The sequence below is a fragment of the Triturus cristatus genome, chromosome 6 (assembly GCF_964204655.1).
Source record: "Triturus cristatus chromosome 6, aTriCri1.1, whole genome shotgun sequence".
NCBI classification, from domain to species: domain Eukaryota; kingdom Metazoa; phylum Chordata; class Amphibia; order Caudata; family Salamandridae; genus Triturus; species Triturus cristatus.
Window position 1 is genome coordinate 1,614,253,725 of NC_140589.1, and position 13,809 is coordinate 1,614,267,533.

At 45.8% G+C, this 13,809-nt stretch overlaps 1 protein-coding gene across 3 annotated transcripts in view; it reads right to left on the minus strand.

Annotated features, from left to right (window-relative positions):
• The window catches only part of TTC7A (tetratricopeptide repeat domain 7A), a 1,536,967-nt gene that overhangs the window by 1,438,215 nt on the left and 84,943 nt on the right, over nucleotides 1-13,809 (minus strand). Inside the window, exon 1 of one of the 3 annotated variants that reach the window (XM_085612748.1) lies at nucleotides 4,965-5,446. The exons of 1 other annotated variant lie outside the window; for it this stretch is intronic. In XM_085612748.1, coding sequence (XP_085468874.1) covers nucleotides 4,965-5,094 — 130 coding nt within the window. In that variant the 5' untranslated portion in view covers nucleotides 5,095-5,446. Of the gene's footprint in view, nucleotides 1-4,964; nucleotides 5,447-13,809 lie in introns of those variants that run through there. One more of the 3 variants, XM_085612749.1, reaches the window with a different exon arrangement.

The following is a 13,809-nucleotide window of genomic DNA, read 5'->3' on the forward strand; positions in this document are numbered from 1 at the left end:
CTGTGATTGCAGTAGTTCCTGTGTGCCCTACTGAAAACAAAGTGGGTAAAGTTACCCCCTTGGAACTATTTCCCGATTGGTCAAGAAAGAGTCAATAGTCCCCCTCACCCACAAACTAGTGCCAGGCATAAATGTGCCACCCCTGGTTTACTTCTTCAGAACACTGATGCACCTGTGGAAGACAGAAGAAGGACTCAACCTGCTGATGAGGCCTGTGAGGAGAGCACTATGAACTGGACATGCTCCCATTTGTACCCAGGAAGAATAGGTGAACTCCAAGAGTCAGTTGACCACCTGTTAAGCTACAGGGATACAAGAGCTGCAAGAAAGCCCAATTTCATGAAGGAGCCCAGCTGACCAGTTTCAACTGGACCTGCCTCGTATCCTGCTAGTGGCTGTGGCTGGATTGAATTCCAACCTCCAAGCCTGGGCCGTTGTGTGGTGCTAGAGTGTATTTCCCTTGCGCTAAACTGTAAGAAGTAGGACTTAGACATTTTTGCCACCTTTTTGCCTGGAAAACCGACAGACTGTGGTTACCATCAAAGCTGCAGTAGCTGACTTGCCGGTATGCCTCGACTTGTTGGCCTGCCCACTTAGAAACCTTTCGGGAAGTCAGATCTTCTTAAGTCCGAACATAGAAAGCTTCACCGGGACAGATGCTAAGCAGAATACGATCAATTTCGAGGCCTTCCTTAGCACGGATTTCTGACTTTGCCTGCTTGGACCATTCCGGCCTTTGTAGACAACAGCACTAAGACCCTGTGCTTCATTAACACACTAACATCAAACCTCACTTTGAATTCAGCTTGCGGCCTGCCCCGCTGACAACCACTTTTTCTCCAAAGTCCGAAGGTAAACTTTCCAGCAGGACGTACCTGGTCCATGTAGCTGTCCAGTGATTTCTTGTAGTTGGCCTTAACATTTGACCTTGAGTCAGTCTAGCACAACCAGTAGTTGTTATAGGCAAATTTCGCTATAGAAAGAAACTCTTTCTGATTATCCCAAGAAGCAAAAGTACAGCATTGCAAATATTCTACTAGAATTATATTTAGTCTCTCAGTTTGTCTGTTGACCTTAGGATGCTATCCGAAGGTCAAGACTCTCTGCATTCCCAAATTATTACACAATGATTTCCAGAACTCAGAAATGTATTGAGGTCTATGATCAGATATCATTTTGTCTGGTAGCCCATGAGGTCCTAGTATGTCATTCAGAAAAACCGGAGCCATTTCCATTGCTGAAGGAACTTTGAGTAAGATGGAAAAATGAGCGATCTTAGTACTGTACTCAGTGGTTACCATAAGACCAATAAACCCATCAGAGAGAGGCAAATCAACAATGAAGTCACTGGAAATTTACTTCTCAGGGTTTGGATGGTCTTCTGGAATTCAATAAAAACCAAATTCTCTTTGGGTTTCAGTCTTATTCTGTGCACAGATTTCTCAGGAATTATGTTTATTAACATCTTGCCATACAGCAAGACCTCCAATCCTTTCTGCTGAAGGGGTCTTCAGTTGCCCAGCGACCATTAGCACCAGCAGCTCTGCTAACATGGAATACCTTTATGAAAATTTTTGGGGCTCCTTAGTTAGCAGAACAATCTTTTTTGTAAAAACTTCAAACCACTGGATTCCTTGAAGATGCTTTTGGGAAACTCACCTAAAAGTATAGTAATCCTTGTCTAATGTAGGCCTTCTCAGGAAGAATCTGATCTCTTGACTGAAAATGTCTTTGAGGGTACCTTCAAGGAAGGATATCAGAACCACATTGTGATCACCAGGAATATACACGATTAAAATAAATCAAATTATTTTAAGCACGAGGCCAGATGGCCTTGTCTACTGTTTCGACACTCTGATTGTCGAGATTTCCAAGTTCTTTATCACACAGTCTGTACAATAATCCTGTATCAGGCTCCAAGTAATTAGTATTGCCACAGAATAAATGCATCCTTGGTAGCCAAAAACCCTTTTGAATTGCCAAGTGACCGTACCGGAGGTAAGCGGATGATTTATTCCACTTGCAAAAGGTTCAGCGTTAGTTCCATTGCCTATACTCATGTAGCAATTTTTTTACAACCTTCAGGCCCCAGGGTGAGTCAAGGGGTTTAATGACCCTCCTCACCACTATCTTTAAATTACCATCATGCTAAATATTTCCAGCTAATTCTTATAAGCAAGTGGACGACGTGTTAGCTATAAGGTAAGCTGAAAGAGTGCGTTTGTTAACCTACTAACCCCGTACTGTCATATTTCGGAATCAATTCATACTGTATTTTTGACAAATCCACAGGGTACCTAGGCAAGGCAATGTAAAGCTGGTGCTTAATGCTGTTAGCTTGACTCCACCAGCATGCAAGTTATCATCAGCAGCTACATACCAGCACGTATAAAGCAAACACATACAGCCCACGCTTAACCCTAAGGTAAGCAAGAGAGGTATGCGGGTACATGGATCTGTTTTGTTTACTCTGTGTCACAGACATACAACATGAGACTTTTTACCCTGACGGACTTGTAGTCTCACTTGCTAACCCCGAAGGCATCCCACATCCTGGATACTATATAAACAAAACCGATCTGCATATGTAGTATCAAGCCTAACTTAAAAAAAGTAAGTAAATATAAGGAGAACTAGTCAGACTGGGACACTAAATCGAATAAAGACAAAAAGCTATAATGCAAATGCCTTTTCACAATAAGGATTGCACCTTTGTTATAAAATTGATGATATGATTTGTAGAGGATTGACTGTTTATCATTTTATGATTAGGAGACAATGATGACAGCACACAAAAGTGTTCTCTCTGTTACTAAGAATATAGACGTCTTGCAAAAGTAATGTCTATAGGTTTATTTAACATACAGTCGTGGAATCAATAACATGGAGGATTTCTTTCTTATGCATAATTATCAAATCAGCTCCAAGATTATAAATAATACAAATGGTGGAACAATAAGGTTTTGGCTCGTATCAATAACAATGCCTAAGCTTTGTCGATACGAAGGATACATATAAATGCAGAGATTTAAGAGTACCAATGAATTCTTTATCTAAAAAACAATACATGTCTCAATGAATTTCAATAATCCAATTAATTGTCCACAAGTGAGAATGTAAAATTCTCCATACATGCATTATCTTACAAATCTGAAGTCTCGAAATCTTGCTTCTAAAGCATTCTGAAGATCAGGGAGAAGTGCTGGGATTATTAACTATCTGGGCAAAAAGTTGGAGGCAACAAGCAAGAGTTTGGATTCCTGTCAAGAAAGAATTTTGAACGAAACAAAATAATGAAATAAAAAATCTGTGCCATAAGGATCTCTCTAACACACCATCTCCCTCCCTATAACCTCAGGCCTCACATTTCTCCCCTTTGCTTCTCTCCTCCCAAGAGGTATCTTGATTGAATAGGCAATTGTCTTCAATAAGGCATTGTTCTACACTAGATTGTGAGCTTACAAAGTGTGACTTAATTACTCCGTGCCAATAAGAGACCCTTACATCATCATGGGCTTTCATTTTACAAATGAGTGCATTCTGGGAATTGCAGTTCCAGATCGTAAGACGTGAATCAATCGACTAATGCAAGTTAGAACAATTGTTTGTTAAGGCACCGCCCAGGACTTGTTAAGGTGTATCAAGTAGTCAGTTTTTAAGTGTAAGAGTGCGTTGACGTTGAAATACAAGCATTGGGAACATTTTTTTTTAACTGTTTATGAAACGACGCACTGTTAAACAATAAAAGCTTCGGCTGCAAATGTAATCCACGTAAAAACAAAATACGTCGTAAAACATTCCAGAGGCATTGGAAGGGCAGTGCTATGCATACCAAAACACGGTGTGTGCCACTGCCAGTATTACAGCCAGGGCATGCAGCCTGGGCGTGCACCTACAACAAATCAAGGAAAGTTCCGAAAAGGCAGAGAGCTTGCGCCTGCATTTTGAGCTCTGCTGTTGCTCAGATCCGATGTGTTTCCTTCGTGTCTGTGTCAGACCCAGAGCCTCATCAGCCGCACACGTGTCCCGGGCAAAGTCCCTTCTGACTCAGCCGTGCCCCGTCGGCTCTGGGACGGGTGTGGTGGACGGGGGCTGCCCTGCCCCGCAAACAAAGGGAAGTGTCATGTGTGGAAGGTCAGAGCGGTCCCATGCTGACCCAGACATGTGCGATAGTGTGTGGGGACCGCTGAGTCCGGGATGCTGGGTGGGTTACAAGCGGCGAGTGTGCGGTGCCCTATTAACACTGGGATGTGCGTGAGTGTTAGGGGGCCACGTCTTTCTACCCTTGGAGGGCAGGCCTGACCAGCTCCACCCAAAGAGGTAACAGGTGTGTTAGAAAGGCACGCCCACTCGCTGTCTCACCCACAGAACTGTAGTCCGTCAATATTGCCCAGGCGTTCATAGTAAGACATTATTGATAAAGGGAACGGGCAGCCCTCTGCCCGCATGTTGCACTGGCCTTGCTGCTAATGTACAATCTTAGTTTATGAGGCTTCGTTTGGCAGTGTAGCCCTGAAACACATTCTAGGCGCGGTGTTAAGTTACAGTTGTGACAGGAGAGAGGTAGAAGAACATTACTGAGGAAGTGTAACTTTCTAACAGCCTCATGCTGAGAGCGGGGCCTCAAAACATTAACACAATTTCCACCGTGACACTCTGGTGAAGCTGGACGTCTGAAGACACCTTGCGCTTGGCCAGACAGCCTAGAAAACATCTCCACCCAGATTTTTATTGAGGGATAGGAGCGCTGGCATAAAGTTTGAACGGTGCAAAGTATCTCAGCGGGCAGTGGCCGGCGAATTCACGGGATCCGATGCGTGCGGTGCCACCGAGCAGGGTGCCCAAACCCCCTACCAGGTTGCCACTGGATGCCTGTGGAGATGTTGCAACAGCCTGTGGGGGCGCACGTTTTAAATAGCGCGCGGCAGCGGGCGCAGACTTCGGCGCTCCCTAGCCCCACTCACCGCCTGCAGGGTCCGGACTCTTGGGGGAGAGCTGCCCGGCCAGGTTCTGGATCCGGTCCCACTGGCACTCGGCTCGGGCGCGCTCAATCTCGGAGTCCAGCTTCAGCTGAGAGTGCCGAGTAGCAGCCATCTTACTGTGCAGCTCCGAGGAGCCCCGCCTGCGTGGTGCCGGTGCTAGCCGCACTGAGAAGCAGGAAGCAGCCGCTTCCGAGACAAGCGCCGTGCCCGCACCGGCTCTACGCCCGGAGCGCACACCACGCTCAGCTGATTGGCCTGGGCAGACCTGGCTGCGGCTGCTCCCGCCTGACGGTTGCGAGCACTGGCCCGAGGTCCCCTCACGGACAGCAACTTTTGAATGAAGGAATGTTTTGGACACGCTTGCGAATCATGCTGGCAAAACCTACTGGGGAGTCACTCCAAGCAGGGACACTAAAAGGTTTTCATCAAGACGCGTCTTTATGTCAGAAGGAAGCATTCCCCCCTCAAAGGAGTGGCCAGATAATTAGACGTATGGTCCAAGTGGGTGGCATTTTAATCATGTTTAGCACATGGGGCAGGCACACCCACCCTTCCTTAGACTAGTTCCTTTCACCTATTCATCATTAAACTCTATCAATCTATTTTTCTTTATCCTCTTCCATCTTCCCAGACACTCCTTCTTTCACCCCTTCTTCCTTCCACTCTTCCAGTCTGACTTTCACGTTCTCTTTTTCCTTTTACCCTTCCTTCCTCTTCATTCTTTCGTCTATCTACCGGCATTTTTTAGTGCTTACTTATTTTAATCACCCCTCTCATGCTCACTTTTTCAATATGTTAGTCTTTGTTTTCCCCTACTTTCTATATGTCTTTATCTTTTTTCTATAAAGGTGCATGTCAGGCACAGCCCACACCCTTGAGTCATGGTACTCACTAACGCAGTTCTGTTAACCAAGTGGCAGCCCCGCCTAAGCTGCTGAAGGGGGGGGGGGGTCACTGTGCCACTGATTCCCCCTACTATTTCAAGTAACAACCCCCCACCCCTTTATATTAGCGGGCACAGACGAAGCTCTGCTTCATTCAAATGAAGATAAGAGGCGAGGAATAGTGACCTGACCGCAGCAGGCAATCTAAACAATTGGACCTCAACAGGCAGTGGACACTGAGATGAGAAAATGCACCCTAATTCGTTGGTTTTCAGACCAAACCATAACATTTTTTTTTGGTATTCACTTGAGCCTATAGGAAAAGCCAAAATTGTGCACCAGAGGCCTCAGAAATCGACCAGATGCTCTTCACACTTGTGTTTCTGTTTAGCTTAGTCTATTCTTTGGGTCCTGGGAAATCAGTGGTTGCAGTATGTTGTGAGCACTGTGTTTATCACTGGTGTCGCAGGGCCAGGGGTACTATTGCACCCCAGTTGTATAACTACATTGCTCCGGTTGCACGCTCGGCTCTCCAAGGGTAGTGAGTCGAGCAGTCAAGGCTTACTCCAAAAGTTATCTGGCCCAGTGTTTGGAACTCACGTATTGTTTGGATGCAGAGTGAATTTAGTGTAATTACTAGTGTCAGTCACAGCTATTTCTTGTCAATTATATTTTTGAACAAGCTGCCAAAAACAAAAAACTTAGGCCTATTGGCAGTGGTATTCTATGGCGGAGTCATTGAACGGGATCATCACATTGTCTTGGCTTGAAACCATTACTATAAACATTTGAGCCTGGAGCATCTTTGTGCTCTGCAGCCAAAGCAGTAGAGGCTCTGGAGAAATCTTGATTTCACCTATATACCCTCTGCTCTAGTTTTTTTTTTTTTACAGCCCTGTGTGTTAGTCTGGGAAACCCAATGGATTGCTAACCGTCAAGAAACAGTGCCTAAAAACCAGTAACACCACACAAGCCACCAATCAAACTCAAACAGTGGTCCCACTCAAGTCCAAAATATATTCAACCTGTCAAGGCTAATTGCAACATTACCTCAATTTCCAGTTAACTGGGTTAAGGTATCTGGTAGCCAGTATCGAGGAGGGACACTCTTCAGGTGAGGAGACTTTTTAGTGACTTAACACGCCTGACAGCAATGTATGAGGACTGGGTGCTGGAATTGATGTAGTGGCTACAAAACATCCTAGGAGACATTAAACTTTACCATAAATGATATACAGATATGTGAAGATCTTTGGTAGGTCGGGACTTGTATGAAGGACTCAGAAGCATCAACTGGATCCAAACGAACAAGTTACTTACCTTCGGTAACGAAGTATCTGTAAGAAACATTAGTTAGTTAGATTCCTCACCTTAGAATATCCCCAGGCGTCAGGCTGGATCCGGAAAGATTTTGTCAGCAATACCCCTTGCGCGTCGCTAGGCGTCGTCTGCGGCTCCGCGTCCGTCGTTGGCGTCGTGCGCCGGAATGACGTCGGAGTACTTAGACGCCACCCTCGTGCACTGACGTCAGTTCTTGTACATAGCTTTCCGCGCCAGGAACGCAGAGCCATGCAAGAGACCGACACTGGTGCCAAAAAATCTAGGGCCCTGAAAAGGATAGCCTTAACCCTAGATGTCAGTTCGCAGAACGGGGAGGATGGGTGGGTCGGTGAGGAATCTAACTAACTAATGTTTCTTACAGATACATCGTTACTGAAGGTAAGTAACTTGTTCATCTGAAAGAAACACGTTAGTTAGATTCCTCACCTTAGAATAGATACCCCAGCAATACCAACCCCGGTGGTGGGTCTGCGAACTAAGATCACACCAGAAAGTCCTGGAGAACAGAACGGCCAAAGTAGCCATCTCTCCGGACTTGGCTGTCCAGGGAATAGTGCTTGGCAAACATGTGCAGTGAAGCCCACGTTGCCGCCTGACACATGTCCTGCAAGGGAACTCCCCGGCCCAGGGCAGTAGTCGCCGCTGTGGCCTGGGTGGAATGGGCCCTCAACCCAACAGGAGGGTCCTTTTTCGCCAAGGAGTAACAAAGTTTAATACACAAGACAACCCACCGAGAGATGGTCCGTTTGTGTATCGCTTTCCCCTTCTTAGCTCCTACGTATCCAACAAAAAGTTGGTCGTCCACCCGGAACTGTTTGGTGCGGTCCAAATAAAAGGACAGCGCCCATTTTGGGTCCAGTAGGTGGAGCCTCTCTTCCTCTTTGGAAGGATGCGGAGGCGGAAAGAAGGTGGGCAACGTGACTGATTGCCCGATATGAAAGGGGGTCACCACTTTCGGTAGAAAGGAAGGACGAGTCCGGAGGACAACCTTGTCCGGATGAACAGAAAGAAAGGGAGGCTTAGACGACAGAGCCTGGAGCTCACTCACCCGTCTAGCCGAGGTGATAGCTACCAGGAAAGCAGTTTTCAGGGTCAGATGACGAATGGGACAATTGTAAAGAGGCTCAAAAGGAGCGCACATCAGAAAGGTCAGAATAAGATTCAAGTCCCACTGAGGCATTACGAAGGGGACAGGAGGGAACATGTGAGTAATGCCTTTGAGAAAACGGGAAACGACAGGGGACTTGAAAAGAGAAGGCTGATCAGGAAGCAGTAAGAGGGCAGAGATTGCAGCAAGATAGCCTTTCAAGGTGCCCAAAGCGGAGCCCTGCTGGGCCAAAGAAAGAAGAAAGAGGAGAACCTCAGAAAGAGGGGCAGAAAGGGGATCCACAGCCTTTGCTGTGCACCATGCCACAAATTAGTTCCACCGGCAGGCGTATACCGTCTTTGTGGAGGGACGCATGGCTGCCAGAATGACATCACAGACTTCCGGAGGCAAGTCAAATGGCATCAACTGCCGCCGCTCAATCTCCACGCATGGAGGTTGGACCGGTTCGGGTGGTGAACCGTCCCCTGCTGCTGCGACAGAAGGTCCTCCTGAAGAGGCAGTTGTATCGGGGGATCGATGGACATACTGAGTAGCTCGGGATACCAGAACCTTCGTGCCCAATCCGGAGCCACTAGGATAACTTGGGCCCGGTCGCGCCTGATCTTCAGCACTCTGGGCAGAAGTGGTATAGGCGGAAAGGCGTACGACAGACCGCAACTCCACTCGCGACGAAAGGCGTCTCCGAGTGAGTGCTGCCTTGGAAATTCCAACGCGCAGAACTTCTGACATTGCGCGTTCTCTTCGGTGGCGAATAGATCTAACCAAGGCTCTCCCCACTGCAGAAAGAGACCTTGTGCCACGTCCGAGTTCAGGCGCCATTCGGGAAGAAGACAGGAGTACGATGAACACAAGGAGCAACACCAGGGACCAGCAGCCCAGCACGAGCAAGACGAGGGACTAGTGGTTAATCTCAGTGATGTCGTCCTGACCACAGACGAACAGAGTTTCTTGAACAAGGGATTGGGATTCGTCCCCACGAATTACTTGGACAAATTCCGTCTCCATTGTGAACTGGGTGAATTTTTCAGAAAAATACGGTTGAAAACCTTCTTTTTGGATAAAGAGAAACCCACGGAAAATGATACCTACACCTATCTAAGACTGAAGTCTACCTTTTTTCCACCTACAAATATGATGCCTCCAGAAATACTGATGTTTGAAGAGTCTGTCACCAAGGAGGTTGAGTCACTACAACCTAAGAGAAATGGGTTCAATAACCTAAGCAATAAAGAACGTAAGGCGTTGACATGCCTTAAAACCAGGTCGGATATAGTAATAAAACCGGCTGACAAGGGAGGAGCTACCGTTATTCAGAGCACTAACGCATATAGAACGGCGTGTTTGAATCTACTGGCGGATACCAGATATTACAAAAAGATCAACAGGGATCCAACACAACGTTTGAAAACATCTATCTCGGCACTCACAACAGATGCTCTCACTAAAGAGTGGATCACTAAAAAGGAACATGCCTTTTTGAATCAGGAAGATCCTAGAATTCCTCTATTTTATACCATTGCCAAAATACACAAGGGAAAGATTCCTCCCCCGGGCAGACCGATTGTCTCCGGTATTGGCTCCATTTTGGAGCCGTTGTCTAAATACACAGACTGGTTTCTACGTCCCTTGGTGAAGAAGATCAAATCATACGTCCAAGACACCAAACATATTTTTAACCTTCTCACACAGGTGGAATATAACCCTATGGAGAATTTCCTGGTATGTTTGGACGTGGAAGCTCTATATACAAACATACCTCAGACGGAGAGTATTAGAGCAGTCCAAGAGATTTTGGCACAAGAGGATTGGGAATGGGCAGCTCCTGTTGAATGGGTGATCACCCTTATACATCTAGCCCTAACTGAAAACTTCTTTACTTTTGAGGATCAAATGTATTTACAAGTACACGGTACTTCAATGGGCAGCACATTCGCCCCTAGTCTGGCATGTCTGTATGTTAGTGGCTTCGAAGATCAACATATATGGACACATAACCCATTTAGTGAGAACATCCACAAATGGTACAGATATATAGACGATGTCTTTATGATCTGGAAGGGTGACCTAACGAGCCTCAACAATTTTAAGACGTGGATTAACTCCCTGAACCCCCACCTTCAATTTACAATGAACATGCAGAGGGAGAAGATTTCCTTTCTGGATGTTACGTTTACAGCGAAAGATGGGACTCTTGAAAGTTCCCTGTATACCAAACCAACGGATAGAAACAGTTTATTAAGATTTGACAGCGCTCATCCATGCTCCCTTAGAGAAAACCTTCCAGTAGGTAAATTCCTAAGAGTCCGCAGAAACTGTTCCAACATTCAAACTTACAAAAAAGAAGCAGCAATTTTGGCAAGCAAACTCAAACAGAAGAAGTATCCAACTAAGATCGTGGACAGGGCTAACAAAAGAGCACGAAACACTCCACCAGAGGTTCTTTTGGAAACACATGCGAGAAATCAGCCGGACCAGTTGATTTGTGTAACCACGTACAATTCATCATCAAACGAATTGAAAAAAGTAATAAACAAGAAATGGCCCATACTGACGTCAAACAGATTGGCCTTTGAAAAACCAATGTTTTCGTTCAGAAGAAACTGCAGTTTAAAAGATGCCCTTGTACACACCAACATCTTTACATCTAGAAGTGTGAATCAGACGACACTCTGGGGCACATCCCCTGTCATGGGACATTTCCCTTGTGGCTCATGTGTAGCATGCCCATTCACAGAACACACCAAGACCTTAGACCTGGGCCTACAATCACCATGGGAGCAGAGGTCACATACCAATTGTAATTCCGAATCGGTCATTTATATGATAAAATGCCCATGCGGATTAATATACATTGGGATGACTAGTCGAAAAGTCAAAGTCCGCATTAGCGAACACAGGAGCACCATAAGGAGAGCGATTACAGCTACCAAATTACAGGATACTGAATTAAAATGGACTGTACTCGAAAAAATTAAAAACACAGGCAATCGACAAAGTAAACTCTTAGAAAGGGAGCAGCGATGGGTCTATCGTCTGAAAACCCATGAAACGGGTCTCAATGATTCCATACCCTGGAATCAACTCAACAAGTAGAGATCTCATGTCCACCCCAAAGAATAATCTAACGTGAGAAAAACTAGAGGGTATACTTCAAACTGATACAAACTAGACATAACATCAACCATGGTATCCCTTGCATTAGGGAACATATATGTCCAAAATGTAGAAACTTGAAGGTGTGAAACACAAAAAAAAACACAGAAAAGGTCCACAATTCCTAATGACCAAACCTTATCTTTTTGAAATACAAAATATACCTATTAAGTACACCTGACGATATTTTTGTGTACTATAGGACTGTGTGTGTTGTTTTTTTGCACCTATCCATAATACTGTATCTGAATCTCTATAACCGATTACAGAACCCCAAGGAATATGGTATAAATATAAATAGTAAATCCAGCCGTCGCTAATGCCAAGACCTGAAGGGATTAAACTACATCTCCCTTCGTCCATGGACTTCAGGACTACAAATTCCGTGAGAACCTGATTGGACGAGACATCCGATTACGTGTCTCGCGTACACGGAAAAAATAAGCATACTGTTCCCCTTTGGAATAGAATCGGGGACGGATTTTGAATAGAAGAGAATATTAGGAGAAGTGTATGCCTAATTTTGTATTTACCCAATCTAAATAACGTAATTAGCCAAAACCCTATTTCCGCTCTAGACGGAACGATACGCTGACGTGACACATCACGTGAGAGTATTGACCAATCCCGTTAATCGACTCCAAACACGGAAGTATAAATTTACCGTCCAAACGATACACGGCGCGAAACGCCGGGGATCGAGACCAAGTAGGTGGACAGACGGGGCAGGACTCTTGATGAAGTAAGTGGGGAGATAGAGCGGGAAAGGGTATTTTCGCGTGTAGAGATCATCATTCTCACAGTGAGAGATGTCTATCCTTAGAGTACCTTTACATTTCCATAAAGACCACTTCCATATATCTCCTCTCTCCCTCACACTCGGGGGTTGCAACGACAGAGTGTGACTACAGAGCTACCCCCAAATAGCCCTACGATCCCCTGAGAAACGGATCCCATTCGAAAATCGGGTAAGAGAGAGTGCATGTGTGTAAAATATCACAGCAACCGCACACAGTGTTTTACTTGTAATCACGTATGGTTAAAACAGAACCATGTTGAATCACAGATATAGTGAGAATGTTGAGTGTGAATGGTACATAGGAGAGTGTTTTTATATTGATAGTGAATACTAACTGGCATGAAAATACAGTTAGGATGCGAGCGATTTCGCCACCGCACAATATATCTGGCACGCTGACTAAGTGTACAGATACAGGTATGAGTGGCACATGGATGGAGTTAGTTGTACACCACCTGGCCTTATGATCACCTGACACATGTAGGTGTTATACATCGCAAACATGAATATGGGAACGACTACTAAGAAAACGCACAAGTACAAGTTGGTTGTTGTTTGTTTTCTTTTATTCTCTTTTTCAGATAGAATACAAAGTATGACAGATTAATTAATCAGTCACTTTTTCAAGGAGCAGCTACTCTGCCCTTGCGTTAATAAACAGGTCAGGGAATCCCCTACTCTGTTTTCCTGGGTGGCATTCGGTTTGCCCTGAAGAAAGTCCTGGACCTTTACGGCCACACACGGACTGAAACATGTTGGCACTAGGGTCTTAGGACCATAATTATCCTACAAAGACCCTATTTGAAATATTTTAGCATCCCAGACAGACCCGTAAATAAAGGGATACTGGGGATCTGTCTGAGGTTTTTTAACTTTCTAGCCCCCCTGGTCTATCACATCTTCAAAGTGCTCCCAACATTTAGGCGTCGGGGTGACCCGATGATGAAGCATGACACCACTAGGGTGTGTGAGGGTACCTAAATCAAAAGGAATTGCTTCCTTGCTCACCGATTGGTGAAGGTAACATTTCCCCACAGTAGCTTCATCATAATATTCCATCCAGGTATATTGATGTTGACCGGTTATTGGTCAGTTGGAGTAAATTTATAGTGACGCCATTCGTGATCCATCATGCACCGGCGGCTGAGTTCGTCTGCTCTGGCGTTCAGAGAGCCCACCAGATGTTGAACCACCAGGGTGATGCCCTGGTGTTCCAGCCATGTCCAGAGGTGCAGAGCCTCCTGACAAAGGGTCCACGATCCCACCCCGCCCTGTTTGTTGCAATACCACATGGCGGTGGTGTTGTCCGTGAACACCTGCACGACACTTCCCCGGACAGAGGGAAGGAAGGCTTTCAGTGCAAGCCGGATCGCTCTCAGCTCCAAAAGGTTGATATGGAGCTAAGCTTCCGCTGGAGACCAGAGTCCTCGGATCGCCGCCTCTCCCAAATGGCCCCCCCATCCCAGGAGGGACGCGTCCGTCACTACTACGTGCTCCGGTTGGGGTAGGGAGAGGCATCTGCCGCTGACCCAATCGCGGTCC